At 48.6% G+C, this 16,445-nt stretch overlaps 1 protein-coding gene across 3 annotated transcripts in view; it reads right to left on the minus strand.

The window, feature by feature from the left end:
* Window positions 1-11,665: 11,665 nt before the first annotated feature.
* LHFPL4 (LHFPL tetraspan subfamily member 4) overlaps window positions 11,666-16,445 on the minus strand; it is a 55,508-nt gene continuing 50,728 nt past the window's right edge. For all 3 annotated transcript variants that reach the window (XM_034955713.3, XM_034955714.3, XM_034955715.3), the window contains one exon: window positions 11,666-15,607. In XM_034955713.3, the coding sequence (XP_034811604.1) occupies window positions 15,507-15,607 (101 nt within the window). In that variant the 3' untranslated portion in view covers window positions 11,666-15,506. The remainder of the gene's footprint in view (window positions 15,608-16,445) is intronic.

Here is a 16,445-nt window from a genome sequence, read left to right on the forward strand (position 1 = left end):
AAGTGAAACAAGCCAGACACTGAAAAACAAATACTGCATCTCACTTGTATGTGGAACCTAAAAAAGTCAGACTCATAGAAACGGAGTAGAAGAGTAATTACCATGGGTCAAGGGATGGGGATTAACAGGGATATGTTGGTCAAATAGTACAAGCTTACCGTTATGGGTGCATTCTGGAGAACCGATGTGCAGTATGGTAATTGTAGTTAATAAAATATGTTGTATACTTGAAATTTGCTAGAAGAATAGATCTTAAGTATTCTCGGCTGACCGTGATGGCTCACACCTGTAATCCCAGCATTCTGGGAGGCCAAGGTGGGCAGATCACTTGAGCTCAGGAGTTCAAGACCAGCATGGGCAACATGGCAAAATCCCCTCTCTACAAAAAATACAAAACAATTAGCCGGGCATGGTGGCATGTGCCTGTAGTCTCAGCTCCTTGGGGGGTTGAAGCAGGAGGATTTCTTGAGCCAGAGAGGTGAGGTTGCAGTGCGCTGTGATCATGCCACTGCACTCCAGCCTGGGCAACAGAGCAAGTCTCTGTCTCAAAAAATTAAAAATAAAAAGCATTCTCACCAGAAAAAAAGGTAACAATGTTAGGTGACAGGTATGTAAACTTAATTGTAATCATTTCACAATTGTAATCGTTTCACAATGTATATATATGTCAAAACATCATATTGTACACCTTGATGATATACCGTTTTTTTGTTATCAACTGTACCTCAATAAAGCTGGAATGGGGCGGAGAAATGAGCTATCAAGCCATGAAAAAAACATGGAGGAACCTAACATGCATATTACTATATGAAAGAAGCCAATCTGAAAAGGCTACATACTATATTATTCCAACTACATGACATTACGGAAAAGGCAAAGATAAGGATGCAGCAAAAAGATCAGTGCTTGCCTGAGGTTAGGGGAGAGGGAAGGATGAACAGGTAGAGCACCAATGGATTTTAGGGCAGTGAAACTGTTCGGTATGGTACTATAATGGTGGCTAAACATGCCATTATACATTTGTCAAAACTCAGAATGTACAACAAGAGTGAACCATAATGTAAACTATGGACTTTGAGTGATAATGATATGCTAATGCAGGTTCATCAGTTGTAAAAATGTACCACTCTGGTGGGGAATGTTGATGTAGGGGGAGGCTGCGGGTGTGTGGGAGGAAAGAGATATATTGGGACTCTGTACTTTCCACTAAATTTTGCTGTTAACTTAAAACTGTTCTTGGGTGGGAGCAGTGGTTCACACCTGTAATCCCAGCACTTTGGGAGGCCGAGGCGGGTGGATCACCTGAGGTCTCCTGACCTTAGGTTCGAGACCAGCCTGACCAACATGGTGAAACCCTGCCTCTACTAAAAATACAAAATTAGCCAGGCGTGGTGGTGCACTCCTGTAATCCCAGCTACTTGAGAGGCTGAGGCAGGAGAATCACTTGAACCTGAGAGGCAGAGGTTGCAGTGAACCAAGATGGCGCCATTGCATTCCAGTCTGGGTGACAGAGTGAGACTTCATCTCAAAAACAAAAAACAAAAAAACTGTTCTAAAAAATGAAGTCTATTTAAGGCCAGGCGCAGTAGTTCCCACCTGTAATCTCAAAACTTTGGCAGGCCAAGGCAGGAGGATCACTTGAGACCAGGAGTTTTTTTTTGTTTTGTTTTGTTTTTTTTGTTTGTTTGTTTTTTTTTTTTGAGATGGAATCTCGCTCTGTCACCCAGGCTGGAGTGCAGTGGCACGATCTTGGCTCACTGCCAGCTCCACCTCCCAGGTTCACACCATTCTCCTGCCTCAGCCTCCCGAGTAGCTGGGACTACAGGCACCCACCACCACGCCTGGCTAATGTTTTGGTTTTTTTTTTTAGTAGAGATGGAGTTTCACCATGTTAGCCAGGATGGTCTCGATCTCCTGACCTCGTGATCCACCCACCTCAGCCTCCCAAAGTGCTGGGATTACAGGCGTGAGCCACCATGCCCGGCTGAGACCAGGAGTTCAAGACCAGCCTAGGCAACATGAGACCCTGTCTCTATTTTTTTTAATTTTAATTTAATTGTTTAAAAAGAAGGAAAAGTAAAGTCTAAAAAAAGGGACAAACAGAAGACAGGCAAAGAAGAGGCACCATATGTATAATAGGAGTTCCCAAAAAAGTAAAAGTAAGGTAACAGAACAAATATCAAAAGCTATAATTTGGCAAGGTGCAGTGGCTCATACCCGTAATCCCAGCACTTTGGAAGGCCAAGGCAGATATGGATCACTTGAGATCAGGAGTTGAAGACCAGCCTGGCCAAGATGGTTGAACCCCATCTCTACCAAAAAATACAAAAATTACCTAGGCATGGTGGTGTGCACCTGTAGTCCCAGACACTCGGGAGGCTGAAGTGGGAGAATCTATTGAACCCAGGAGGCGGAGGTTGCAGTGAACCAAGTTTGCACCACTGCAGCCTGGGTGACAGAGCAAGACCCTGTCTCAAAATAAAAATAAAAGCTATAATTTAAGGAAAGTTTCCTGAAATATTTTAAACTACAAAGTGAAAGAGCATATTGCATACCTAGTAAATTCAATCCAGAATGATAAATAATGAGATATTATAGTAAAATTGTTAGATTTTAAAAACAAAAATCTTAGGCAAATACACACACATATTTACACACACACAATCATGTCAATAGGAATACATTCTGGAAAGTACATCTTTAGGTGATTTCATTGCTATATGAATATCATGGAGTGCACTTACACAAATCTAGGTGGTGTAGCCTACCTCACACCTAGGCTATACGGCATAGCCTATTGCTTCTAGGCTAAAACCTGTACAGCATGTTACTGTCCTGAATACTGTAGGCAATTGTAACACAATATAAGTATTTGTGTTTCTAAACATATCAAAACATGGAAGAGGTACAGTAAAAATACCGCATTATAATCTTATGGGACCACTATGCAGTCCATCATGGAGGGAAGCATGCAGTTCATGACGTGTGGGTGTGTGTGTGTGTGTATTTGTTACTTGTAAGGCAAAGAAAATTAGGCTGTATCAGACTTTTTGACAGCAACACTTAAATGGCAAAAGAGGCCAGGTGCAGTGGCTCACACCTGTAATCCCAGCACTTTGGGAGGATGAGGCGGGTGGATCATGAGGTCAGGAGTTGAAGACCAGCCTGGCCAAGATGGTGAAACCCCGTCTCTACTAAAAATACAAAAATAAGTGAGTGTGGAGGCGGGCGCCTGTAATTCCAGCTACTCGGGAGGCTGAGGCAGGAGAATCGCTTGAACTTGTAGGGCGGAGTTTGCAGTGAGCCAAGATCACACCACTGCACTCCAGCCTGGGCGACAGAGTGAGATTGCGTCTCAAAACAAAAAAAAAAAAGGCAAAAGCTAATGGGATAATTTAAGATAAGGAAAGAGACAAGCCAAGAATTTTGTACCAACTGAACTTACTTTCCAGGGTAGTAGCCACAAATTGTCATCATTATCATGCAAAAACTTTGGGAATTTTATTTTCATGAATTCTTCCTTAGGGATCTATTGGAAACTAAGCTTCAAGGCCGGGCACGGTGGCTCACGCCTGTAATCCCAGCACTTTGGGAGACCGAGGTGGGTGGATCACGAGGTCAGGAGTTCAAGACCAGCCTGGCCAAGATGGTGAAACCCTATCTCTACCAAACATACAAAAATTACTGAGCATGGAGGCAGGTGCCTGTAATTCCAGCTACTCGGGAGGCTGAGGCAGAGAATTTCTTGAACCTGGGAGACGGAGGTTGCCGTGAGGTGAGATCAGGCCACTACACTCCAGCCTGGGCAACAGAGTGAGACTCCATCTCAACAACAACAACAAAAAAAACTGAGCTTCAAACAACAAAAAGCCTGATAGTATTACTTATATATACTTACATGCAGAATAGACTGAATGAGAGATATAAGGAGAGTATATACTACAAAATGGTTTACGTGACCTGCACAATATAGATAGAGTACAACTTTAGATAAATAAGCAGGAGAGAATGTGTTAAATAATCATACTGGCAGTAGTCTATCTGAGTGCTTTAACGTGTGATAAAACAAATAAATACAGTGTCCTTCAGAACCAATATTTCCCAGTGTTGGGGAAAAGGAGGTATAGCTGTTAAAGAAGTTTAGCCAAAACCCTAAGTATTAATATTAACTCATGAGGCATTTTACCATAGGTACAGAGAGATCCCATGTGTCTATCTATCTATGTATCATCTATCGTGTATGTATCTTTGCCCTGTCAACTGGAAAGGCATAGAAACAGGGCTTCTTAGAGAAATGGCTGATTCCAGGTTTGGGGGAAGAAATGTCTAAGATTAGCCTGGATCATCTTGTCATACCAGTCATCAAGGATACTATCAAAGATAATTAGGGTTAGCTTTAAAGAGAATTGTGTTGCAACTTAAAGAGAATTCTCCTGACCAAAGATGGAACATTTGAGCATTAATTATGATAAAACATACAACATAATCAAATCAAACATATTTAAATCCATGAGTTAATAGTGGTACCAAAATAAAATTGTTCATTCTGAAGGATGTTAAGGAACTAACTTTATATTTTTGAAAAAAATATATATTTATATATTTTGAAAGGCCCCAGCATTTATCTTGCCTTTCCTATTTGAGTTGTACCACTGAGTAACTACATAGCAAATGATGGTAAGTTTCTCTTTATAGAAGTATTTCCACAAGTAAATAAAGAGTGATAGAATTGGAACATCACTATTTTGCAGCTCCTAATGAATTAAAGATGTAAGCATTGAAGATTAACAGCAACTAGCAACACAAAAACAAAAACAACTCGATGTTAAGTGTCTCTTGACCAAAAAAAAAAAAGTTATTAAAATGTGAGAACATACACTCCTGAATCTGGTTAAGTATCTAGATCCAATTATCAATTTGCTGAAAATACAGAGGAGAACAGAAGAACTTACTGAACTATCCCACAAGAATGAAGCCAGCAAAATTCCAGTGGCAGAACACTACGTAACAAATGGTCTGGTTTCTTCAGCAGTAAATTGCAAAGGAGGAAAAGAGATTAAGTGGGGAAAGACATGAAGAAAAAAAAAGTGGCAGCCCAGCACAGTGGCATGCACCTGTAGTGCCAGCTTCTTGGGAGGCTGAGGCCAGCCTGCCTGGGCAACATAGCAAGACCTCACCTCTAAAAAAAAAAAAAATCTGGCCAGGCACGGTGGCTCACGTCTGTAATCCAACACTTCGGGAGGCTGATGGGGGTGGATCACTTGAGGTCAGGAGTTAGAGACCTGCCTGGCTAACGTGGTAAAAACCTGACTCTACTAAAAGAAAAAAAATAGCTGGGTGTGGTAGTGCATCCCTGTAATCCCAGCTACTTAGGAGGCTGAGGCGGGAGAATCACTGGAACCTGGGAGGTGGAGGTTGCAGTGAGCTGAGATCATGCCACTGGACTCCATCCTAGGAGAAAGAGCAAGGCTCCATCTCAAAAAAAAAAAACTAAAAAATTAAGGTTAAGCTGTATTGTTTAAAGATGCTCACTTGGGTGAAAAAATAAAAGTTGGGGAATGATTACAGTAAAAAGATAACGGTTATTCTTAGGAGGGAGGGAAGAGATGGAGTTTATAGGAGACATGAAGGGCTCTGGAGTAGCTGGCAGAGTCCCATCTCCTTGGTAGCAGTTAGAAGGGTATGTTATAATTAAGCTGTACATTTGTTTTATTCTCTGTGTGTGTTATGTTTAAGAAAACAAACAGAATCTGACCTGGCCACTATAAACTGGCGAACAGCTCTGCTACTAAGAGGCCGGAGGTCATTTGTTGAGCTCATGTCTGATTGATTTCTATATGCCTAGAGCCTAGCAGTACGTGACCAGGGTAAGTTATTCAATAAATGTTTTGTGGGGTGAGTACATGAGTTTGAAGAAGCCTCCAACCCATTCCCACACCTGTTTTGGCACCTCACGGAGCTTTCCAGTGCCGCTGGATGGATCTGTGTGGGCACCCCCAGCCCTTCGCTCTGCCTAAGTGGACTGGAAGGGAGTTTCAAACTAGGGCTCTGTTTGGAAGTGCGTCTGGTAAACTCCACCAGCCTCACCCTCTGTCCCCCATCCCTTTCAACAAGAGCATGTTCTGTGTCCTCTGGCCTCCTGACACTCTACTCCTACAAAGCAGTTCTCTTCTCCCTGTCCGTCTTTCTCTCCCAAGCTCTCTGCTGTGTATTCAGGACATCTTCGCTTTTCCTTGGTAGAAAACACTACTTCCCTCCATCTAATCTCTTGGCCCTTGCTGAATTGTGGCCTTTCCTTAGGACATTGCCTACCTTGTAGCCCATTGAAGTGGAGGCTGCTGGATCTTTTATACCTTGTTGCACAGAGGTTCTCCCTATGTTTGTCCAGACACATACATCTTGTCCCTCAGATTAAAAACTCCTCCTCTACCAATGCTCCCAGCATCAGTGATTTTATCCTTTTTTTTTTTTTTTTTTTTTTTTTTTGAGATGGAGTCTCGCTCTGCCCCCCAGCCTGGAGTACAATGGCACAATGTCACTGCAGCTTCTGCCTCCTGGGTTCCAGCAATTCCCCTGCCTCAGCCTCCTGAGTAGCTGGGATTACAGGCGTATGCCACCATGCCCAGCTGATTTTTATATTTTTAGTAGAGATGTGGTTGCCCCATGTTGGCCAGGCTGGCCTCAAATTTTTGACCCCAAGTGATCTGCCCACCTCAGCCTCCCAAAGTGCTGGGATTACAGGCGTGAGCCACCGTGCCCAGCCTATATCTCTTCATTGCTATTATCTTTTAATCTTCCAACCCCTCTCTGATTCTTAGATAACTGAGTAGTCTGCCCCTCCACCCTAATTTCTGACATTTTCCCCACCATTTGGATGGACATCCTAACCAGGGTTCCTGTCATCTCGAAGTCTTCTTCAAGATCTACTTGGAATATTCAAGTCAAACACTCAGCTCTCTACCCACAATCACCTGTCCTCCCAGCTCTTTCACAGAAACTTCAGTCCCTTGATCCTAATATATTCTCCACTTACTGACTCCATCCAGAGCTCCCCATGTTCAACACCCAGCCTAGATCTCATGGTGGATCTCAAACACTCAGGACACTCAACTCACCTTGCATCTGTTTTCTACAATCTACCTTCTCTGTGTGTACCCTCCTGTCTTCTCATGCCATGGCAGATTCATGATTGTCTGTCATTCCTTTTGTTTAGCCTTAGCTCCTTTAGGAACAGTTCCAAGATTTCACCACCCTTCTCAAAACCCCTCTTCTCTTTTTTTTTTTTTTTTTGAGACGGAGTCTTGTTCTGTCACCTAGGCTGGAGCACAGTGGTGTGATCTTGGTGATCCTGGCTCACTGCAACCTCTGCCTCCCGGGCTCAAGCGATTCTCTTGCCTTGGACTCCCTAGTTGCTGGGATTACAGGCACATGCCACCACGCCCGGCTAATTTTTGTATTTTTTGTAGAGACGGGGTTTCATCATGTTGGCCAGGCTGGTAACTCCTGACCTCAAGTGATCGGCCCACCTCAGCCTCCCTGAGTGCTGGGATTACAGGCGTGAGCCCCCGCGCCCAGCCGAGCCCCCTTTTCTCTTTCAGTAAACAACCTTGTTTCCTGCTTCACTGAGAAGATGGATGCTATTGGGCAAGAACGCACTGAACTTTTGCCCTGCCCTCCACCCCGAAAGAGACGTACGTCTTTTCAGTCCCTCACCTCTTCTCCAGTGTTTCTGAATAGGATATCTCTTTCATCTTCAGGACCAACCTCCGTACCCTGGGCTGCCTTACGTTCACCTCCCTGGAGACCCTGTTCCTTTAGTCATCCTCTCATCTTTATCATTATCCTCTTACTTGCCATGACTAGTGAGCATTGGGAATGCCACATAAGTAAAGAGAGGTTCCACACCCGCTCCAGGTAATGCCGTTCCTTGCCCACTGCTGGTTCATGGAGTGTAATTGCTCCTGCCTGAATGAATTCCAGTCACTCATTTCCCCTTCTTATCCACACTTCTCTAAATAGTAATCTTCAACCCGTCGCCTCCCACTCTCTCCCTGAACAGACTTCAGTTTGGCTCTCCCCACACTCCTGAACATGCTCTTATCAAGTTTCAGGGGTGGCCTCCTTGTCCCCAAATCCAATGGACACATTTTTCAGTCTCTTATACAGGACCTCTGTGCTCGACTTGACCAGCTGACTTTCCCCTTAAACTCTACATCCTTGGTTTCTATAAAGCCACACTCATGATTCTCCTCCTGACCCCTCTCCTTTGTGGACATCTGTTCCTCTGACAGTGCTTTATCCTGCAGTGCTCTCCAGCATTCCAGAGCTCCGTGCTCTCTCCACACCACACAGTCGCCCGGAGCAGGCTCCTCTATGCTTCCAATTTCCACCACTACCTGGATACCGACGCTTCTGACCCAGATTTTTCTCTTGAGCTCCCAAATCCATATGTCAGCTGACTGCTGGACAGCTCCACCAAGGCATCTCACATGCATCTTAAACTTAGCACATCTCAAACGGAACTGATCATCTTGCTCCCCTGCTATACTGGCAGATCTTTCTAGTCCCCAAGCAAAAACTTTAACCCTCTTTTTGCCAGCCTGTGTGTTATTCCCATAGTCAGTTGGTTCCCTTCTACTTCCTGAAGATGGAACTTCTTACTTCTCTTAGACCCACTGTGACCTCCTTGTTTCAGGCCAGGCTTCTGGTTTCTCTTTTACTGAAGTGGTCTCTGATATGGTTTCGCTGTTTGTCCCCACCAAACCTCATGTTGAAATGTCATCCCCAGTGTTGGAGGTGGGGCCTGGTGGGAGGTGAGTGGATCATGGGGGTGGATCCCTCATGAATGGTTTAGTGTCATCCCCTTGGTGATGGGTGAGTTCTCGCACAGTTAATTCACACACGAGATCTGGTTGTTTAAGAGCCTGGGACTGCCCTCTTCTCTCTGTCTTGCTCCTGCCCTTGCCATGTGACACGCTGGCTTCCCCTAACCTTGCACGATGATTGTAAGCTTCCTGAAGCCTCACTAGAAGCAAATGCCAGCAACATGCTACCTGTACAGTTTGCAGAGCCATGCGCCAAAATAAATCTCTTTTCTTTATAAATTGCCCAGTTTAGCCAGGTGCAGTGGCTCATGCCTGCAATCCCAGCACTTTGGGAGACTGAGACAGGAAGATTGCTTGAGCCCAGGAGTTTGAGACCAGCCTGGGTAACATAACAAGACCCCGTTTCTATAAAAAATTATAATAATAAGGCCGGGAGCAGTGGCTCACGCCTATAATCCCAGCACTTTGGGAGGCCAAGGTGGGTGAATCACGAGGTCAAGAGATCGAGACCATCTTGGCCAACATGGTGAAACCCCATCTCTACTAAAAATAAAAAAATGAGCTGGGTGTGGTGGTGCACGTCTGTAGTCTCAGCTACTTGGGAGGCTGAGGCAGGAGAATTGCTTGAACCCGGGAGACAAAGGTTGCAGTGAGCTGAGATCACGCCACTGCACTCCAGCCGGCAACAGAGTGAGACTCCATCTCAAAAAAAAAAAAAAAGAGAGATAGCCAGGCATGGTGGTGCCTATGGTCCCAGCTACCTGGGAGAATGAGGTGGGAGGATTGCTTGAGCCTGGGAGTTGAGGCTACAGTGAACTGTGATCTCACCACTGCACTCCAGCCTGGGTGACAGAGCAAGACCCTGTCTCAAAAAAATAAAAATAAATTATGCAGGCCAGGTGCAGTGGCTTATGCCTGTAATCCCAGCACTTTGGGAGGCTGAGGCGGGTGGATCACTTGAGACCCGGAGTTTGAGACCAGCCTGGCCAACATGGTGAAATCCCATGTCTACTAAAAATACAAAAATTAGCCGGGTGTGGTGGTGCACACCTGTAATCTCAGCTACTCAGGAGGCTGAGGCAGGAGAATCACTTGAATCAGGGAGGCTGAGGTTGCAGTGAGCTGAGATTGTGCCACCGCACTGCAGCCTGGGCAACAGAGGGAGACTCCATCTCAAAATAAATAAATAAAACAAATGATGCAGTCTCAGGTATGGCTTTATAACAATGCAGAAATGGGCTAACAGTCTACCCCTAATCCAGCCCCCTAATGCTACCACCAGAGTGCTCTTCCTAAAATGCAAATTGAGTCATTTTTCCTTCTGCTTCAAATCCTTCAGTGGTTCCCCATTGCTCTTAAGTCCAAACTCCTGTCCATGGCCCCCAAGCTTTCTCATGGTCTGGCCCTCGCCTGTCTCTCTAGACTCATCTCTGACTCCTCCCTGCCTCATACTTGACACTTCAAACTAAGTTGCTTTTCGTCCTCCATACACAGTTCTGCTGCCTACCTCAGTCTTTTTCCTCAAGCTGCCTTCTCTTTGACCTTCCTGACCCCTCCTGCCTAACTTCTCATCCTACAGCGAGACCTCCTCCTACGCTGCCCACGTCACCAAAAGCCATTTAAAGTATTCCTGCCTAGGACACCCACAATACCCTGCATGTGGCAAGTCATGCGTTATTTTCACATGTTCATCTCCCCAACCAGAATTATGCTTAAGACAGCATCTCTGTTTTGCTCATTTTTTTTCTAGCTTAAGTGCTTAGCATACACTAAGTGCTTAAAATGTGTTGAAAGAGGACTCCATTTCCAAGTCTTCAATGTAGCTACCTGGTACTGCGCACATTACAGCGTGCCAGAAACCCTGCAGAGCAAAGTGCATATATTCCCTGGTATGTTGCTTACAGCTTCCCTTGGGGGAGTCACTATTGTTTTCTCTATTTATTCAATGGGGCTTTAGAGGCAAAGTGATGGACTGAGCACTCTGGCTAGAGCAGATGAGGCTCTACTCTTTTCTGCCTGTATGGACTTGGACAAGTCGTGCCTGTGCTGTCAGAGGTGTGCAGAGATTACTGTATCCCTCTCTCTGTTCACTCCTTTCTCCTTTGTAACAGAACCCTTTTTTTTTTTTTTTTTTGCTCTGTTGCCCAGGCTGGAGTGCAATGGCGCCATCCCACCTCCCTGCGACCTCCGCCTCCTGGGTTCAAGCAATTCTCCTGCCTCAGCCTCCCAAGTATCTGGGATTACAGGCACGCACCACCATGCCTGGCTAATTTTTGTATTTTTAGTAGAGACAGGGTTTCGCCATGTTGACCAGGCTGGTCTCAAACTCCTGGCCTCAGGTGATCCACCCACCTCAGCCTCTGAAAATGCTGGGATTACAGGCATGAGCCACCTTGCCCGGCCAAGAACCCCAGTTTTATTTGGGCTGGCAATGCGCCGAGATAACAGACCACATTTTTTCAGCCTCCTTTACTGTTATGTGGCCCAAGTGACACAGTCCTATGGAATTTCCAGAAGTCTTCAAATGAAATGTGGACCAGGTGACTGGAGCTCCAGCAGCCCACGTTGGGCCATGAGGTGTTCTTGAGGATGTAGCCAGGATTGAAAATGGCAGTGCAGAAAGATAGGAGCCTGGGTTCTGGATAACACTGAGAGCCATATCAGCCGTGATCTACCCACCTCCAGGCTTTTTTTTTTTTTTTTTTTTTAATGTGATGGTAAAATAAACTATCTTGTTAAGCCACAGTAGTAGGGTTCTGTTAATACCAGACAAACCTGATCCATAGGGTCGGAATCTTACCCCTCTTGATCCCAGTGACTCAGAGAAGTGGCAGCCAGCGTGGGTGATAGAAAGTGTTTCTTTATTTGAATGTCATTCCACCTGCACTGAAGCTTAAACCCAGCAGCAGCAGAAGGGGTCAGGACCAAAATAAATGTTACCAAATTAGACAATGAACAGCGAGGACACACTCAGACAAAACTTACTAATGGGGTATAGACAACACCAAGCTATCCTAACAGCACACAGCACAGGCCCTCGGAGGCCTGCCCATCAGAGCTCTGCGGAAGGCTCCCTTGTTCCCTGTTCAGGAAACTCCAGTCCCACCCAAAGGTTAGCCGTGGGCCAGGCAGGGGCCTGCAGAAGTTTCTGGTGCTGGGAAGATCCCAGCTTCTCCAAAGACAGGGTTTCCCTTTCTCAGTTCACACTGGAAGCTGGAGAAAGGTTATTCCCCGTGTGCCCAAGCAGGATGCTCAAAAGGCCAGGGACTCTCCCCACAGCCTTATCTAAAAGTTCTCATCATCTTGGCTATCAGGCCTGAAAAGGATCTTGATTCTTTGGTCCTCACCCACTCAGGAAAGTTTTCCTTCATGGGTACCGGTCCCCAAAGACGAAAGTTTTCATAGCCCCAGTTCCCAGAAGGACTCAACTGACCAGACTGTGGGCCAGGGACTGAACCACCCCTAGGCTGTGGCTGCCGTGGCCTCTCCTGAGTCCCCAGATCAGGCAGAGAAAAGCGGGCAATGGCAGACCCCTGATCACAGTTAGGGGGGTCACAGTTAGGGGGGGACTTCTCTTGGGACCTGAAGCCGGAAGGCTCTAGGTTGGAGCCCAACAAGGCCCTCCTGGGGTCAGAAACAGGCACTGATCTCCTCTGCTTACCTCCTCCTGAAGGCTAAAGCCAGATCCCCCGACGAGAGCAGAGGCAAACCACAAAGCCCCCTTCCCATGATGTCTTTATTGCCCCAGGAGGGCCATCGGGGCCTCGCCTGGGGCCCCCACTGGAGCACCTGCCACCTGCCCCATCCGCACCTCTGCAGAACCCAGGGCCCCAGTCTATGGTTTGGTCCCCACTCTGACTTCTACCCCTTGCCTGTGTCACCCTGGGGTTCCCACAGACTTCAGCCCACACAACTCTGCCTTCCTGACCCCAAACTCCCTGGTGCATCTCCCCCTGGCTCTGCCAAGATGGCAGCTGGCCAGGTGCGGTGGAATGGGAATGTTGCCAGGCTACCCCACCAGGGAACTAGCCTCCCTCCTCTCCACCCGGCACTGACCCACTCCTAAGTCAGCTGGACCCACTACGTCCTCTGAAGTGGCTTCCTTCACTCCAGTTCTTCCCAAAAGGATGCGGCCTTGGCTGCCTGTGCCCCGGGCCTCCAGCCTCTGAAAGGTCAGTTCTATCCCCCGCACCAGGGCACAGGTTTGGTGGGTGTCCTTGGGGAACAAGGTGTGGCAAGGACACCTGGTGGCAGGCGTCCTTGGGGGAACAAGCTCTCCCCTCACCCAGTGCCCAGATAGCAACCCCCTCCCCACTGCCCCGCATCCTGGCTCCTTCATCCTCTCCTTCCTCTGCATCCCATTCTTGCCCCCAACCCACATCTCCATTTACCTCTTCCCCGCTCCCGAGTCCTTTTTCCGCCTTTTCATCCATTTCCCCTCCCCCACCCCAAGCTCTCGGGCAGCCTCTCAGCTGGTCTCTCATCTCTCTCCACCTCTGCCCCGTCTCTCTCGATCTCTCCTCCTCGCGCTGTCTCTCTCTGTGCCTGTCCGTCCCCCTCGCTCCTTCTCCAATTATCTCTCATCTCCCTGTCTCTGCACCCCTCTTCTCCTCACCCCAGTGTCTTCTCCCATTCCCAGTCGCTTGCTGCGCCCCTCCCCTCACTCTCTCCTAACTCTGCTCTCCCCCTCCAACGCTGGGCTTTGGTTTGCATCTTTGAGGAACTCCCTCCTACCCCAACTCCCTCCCACGGGGCTCCCGCATCCTCCCGCATTTAACTCGGACCCTCTGTCCCGCAGCGCCCCTACCCCAGGCCGACTGGACTGCCCGGGAAGGCGCCGGCGGGGAAGGGGAGCCCAGCGCTGGGACCAGAGCACTGCGGGGAGGCTTTGCCCGGGAGGAGTAAGTGGAGGAGTGAAGTCGGGACTTGGTAAGTTACAGGTGGCAGGAACCCACTAGGTCCCAACATCTGATTCCGGCTAGGGTCCAGAGTGGGGAGGCAGGCAGGGGACTTCTAGGGTCTTTCTTGGAAACCCTAACTCTCAGGTCCAAGTCCTGTGGAAATGAACACAAGGTTGGCAAACACATGGCGCTCAAGCGACCCTCTCCCCTCCGCCGAGGCCCGAGGCGGCTTCCCCTAACATCCTGCAGGGCACCGCCCCTTCCCTGCAGGTCCAGGCCGCCAGGAGGGGGCGCTGGACGAAGCCGGTCTGCACCAGCAACTAGTGCTGAGGGAGCTGTCCAGGCCCCAGGGCAGGGAGGCTCCCCGGGAGAGATGGCTCTGCCGCCAGACCCACAGGGGAATGACAGGTGTTCAAAAAATACCAGGAGTCTCCCTCACCTGCTCCCTGCCAAGGGGAAGGGAGACGCCCCCACAGTGGGTGGAGGGGGGAGAAACTTCTCACCTGTCCCCCAACACACACACACACACACACGCTCACACGCGCACACACACGCACACACATTTCACCCACATACACATACACTCATGCCTCGGCTCCAAGCACTGCCCATAGGTGCAGACCCTGGGCATATCGCAAGGCGAGAGGTGGGCCAGGAGGAGGAAGAGGCTGGGACAGGGTAACAAGGCCTAGGAAGGGGGACAGGGGTACCCTGTTCAGAGATGACCTGCAAGTTCAAGTTATGCAGAAAAGTATCAAAGAGACAAGACAGTCTCTGCCCTTGGTAGATGCCTGGGGTGTGGAGGGCATGAAAAGGGGCAGAAGGGGTAATGCATCCCCCAACTCCCCACCTCTGGGGTCCCCTCCACACCCCCAACCCTGACAACAGGGCCAAGAAGTCTGTGCTGTACAAAACAGGCCAGGGTCAAGGGTCCAGTCATTGGTGAAACATCCCAGCAGAGAGGAGGCCTGGGCAAAAGAGGCCAAGGTCAAGGGCTAAGTCATCGGTGAGATGTTCCAGCAGAGAGGAAGAGGAGGCCAGGCCAGCCCGGGCTGAGCAGCTTCTAAGCTCCAACTGCCGAGGCCACGTACCCCCTCCCGCTACCTCCAGAGCCTGAAAGTCTTTTCTGACTCTGGGCTGATCAGGGCCCCGGTCTGCAGCTGACAGCAGGGCCCTGTGCATCCCTCGGTGCAGCTCTCCCTCAGGGCGAGCTGGGAGCAGGCCGGAATGGAGCAGAGGAGGTCCCAGAGGAGACTGGTGGCACCTGGAGCTTTGTGGCAGATGTGGTGGAACCAACATCAGCCAAAAAAAAAAAAAAAAAAAAAGTAGGAAAGAGTCCAGCCCACCCTGGAGCAGTATCTAGAATAAATTTCTTGAAGAGGCAGGGACCAGAAGAGGTGCGGATATAGCCAGGCGGCAGCCCTCCTGACTGAGGGGGCCTGGGGAGCTGGAACTACAGCTCCGCTCTCCCTGGGGATCTGCAGGGACCTCCAGGCCAGTCTAGAGAGGAGAGGAGAAGCCCAAGGGCCTAGGCAGATGCAGGCTCCCTTAGGTCAAATTGAGGGAGGAGCAAGAATTAGACCCTCCCAAGGTTTGGAGGGCCTCTCCTCTCCCCCAGGCCACATCCAGGCTTTCCTCTCCTCAAAGCCTGGAGCTTGCAGGGTAGTCGGTGAGAAGTCTGAGATCAGGGTCTTCCCTCAGAGCTTGAATGGAGTGACGAGAGGGCAGAAGGCAGGACAAGCTGAGGTCAGGCCAATTACTGGGCTGTGATCCTGGCCTTTCAGGGTCCCTGTGAGTGAGCCACGGGGCAGGGAAGGACTCCCCATCCAGAGACATCACCCCCGGGCCGCAACACGGAGCTTACTGTAGAGCCCACAAAATCTAAGAGAGAGAGAGAGAAGGAGAGAGAATTAGAGAAAGTCAGAGGCTGCCTGGGCATTCAGGCTTTCCTTGCACATTCCCCAGGGCACAAGTGGGCAGAGGGGCCGGGCGCGGTGGCTCACGCCTGTAATCCCAGCACTTTGGGAGGCTGAGGCGGGTGGATCACTTGAGGTCAGGAGTTCAAGACCAGCCTGATCAACATGGCAAAACCCTGTCTTTACCAAAAATACAAAAAATTAGCCAGGCATGGTGGTGCGTGCCTGTAATTCCAGCTACTTGGGAGGCTGAGGCAGGAGAATCGCTTGAACCCAGGAGGCAGAGATTGCAGTGAGCCAAAATTGCACCACTGCACTCCAGCCTAGGCAAAAAGTGTGAAACTCCATCTCAAAAAAAAAAAAAAAAAAAAGGTCAGAGGGGCAGAGGGGCAGAGGGGCAGACTGCACAAGCGCTGAAATCCTAGCCTCACCTGACCAGCAGGATGGCCTTGAGCAAGCCATTTAACCTCTCTGAGCCCCGATTTTCTCATCTGCAAAATAAGGATCATAGCCTACCTCACAGGGTAATTCCGAAGGGTCAAAAAGAGACACATAATGACAGCCAAGGACTTGGCAGTGTTTGGTCATAGAATATGCTGGAAATGGAAGCAATTTATTTATCTATTTTTTCTTTGGTTCCAGAGGTCTTCTTTATATATATGTATATATTTCTTTCTTTTTAATAGAAACTGGGTTTTGTTACATCACCCAGACTGGTCTTGAACGTGTGGGCTCAAGCGATCCTCCTGCCTCAGCCTGTAGCTGGGACCACAGGTGCGCACCATGGCTTTTGGCTCGGAGGT

The sequence above is a fragment of the Pan paniscus genome, chromosome 2, assembly GCF_029289425.2.
Source record: "Pan paniscus chromosome 2, NHGRI_mPanPan1-v2.0_pri, whole genome shotgun sequence".
In the NCBI taxonomy this organism is placed as follows: Eukaryota; Metazoa; Chordata; class Mammalia; order Primates; family Hominidae; genus Pan; species Pan paniscus.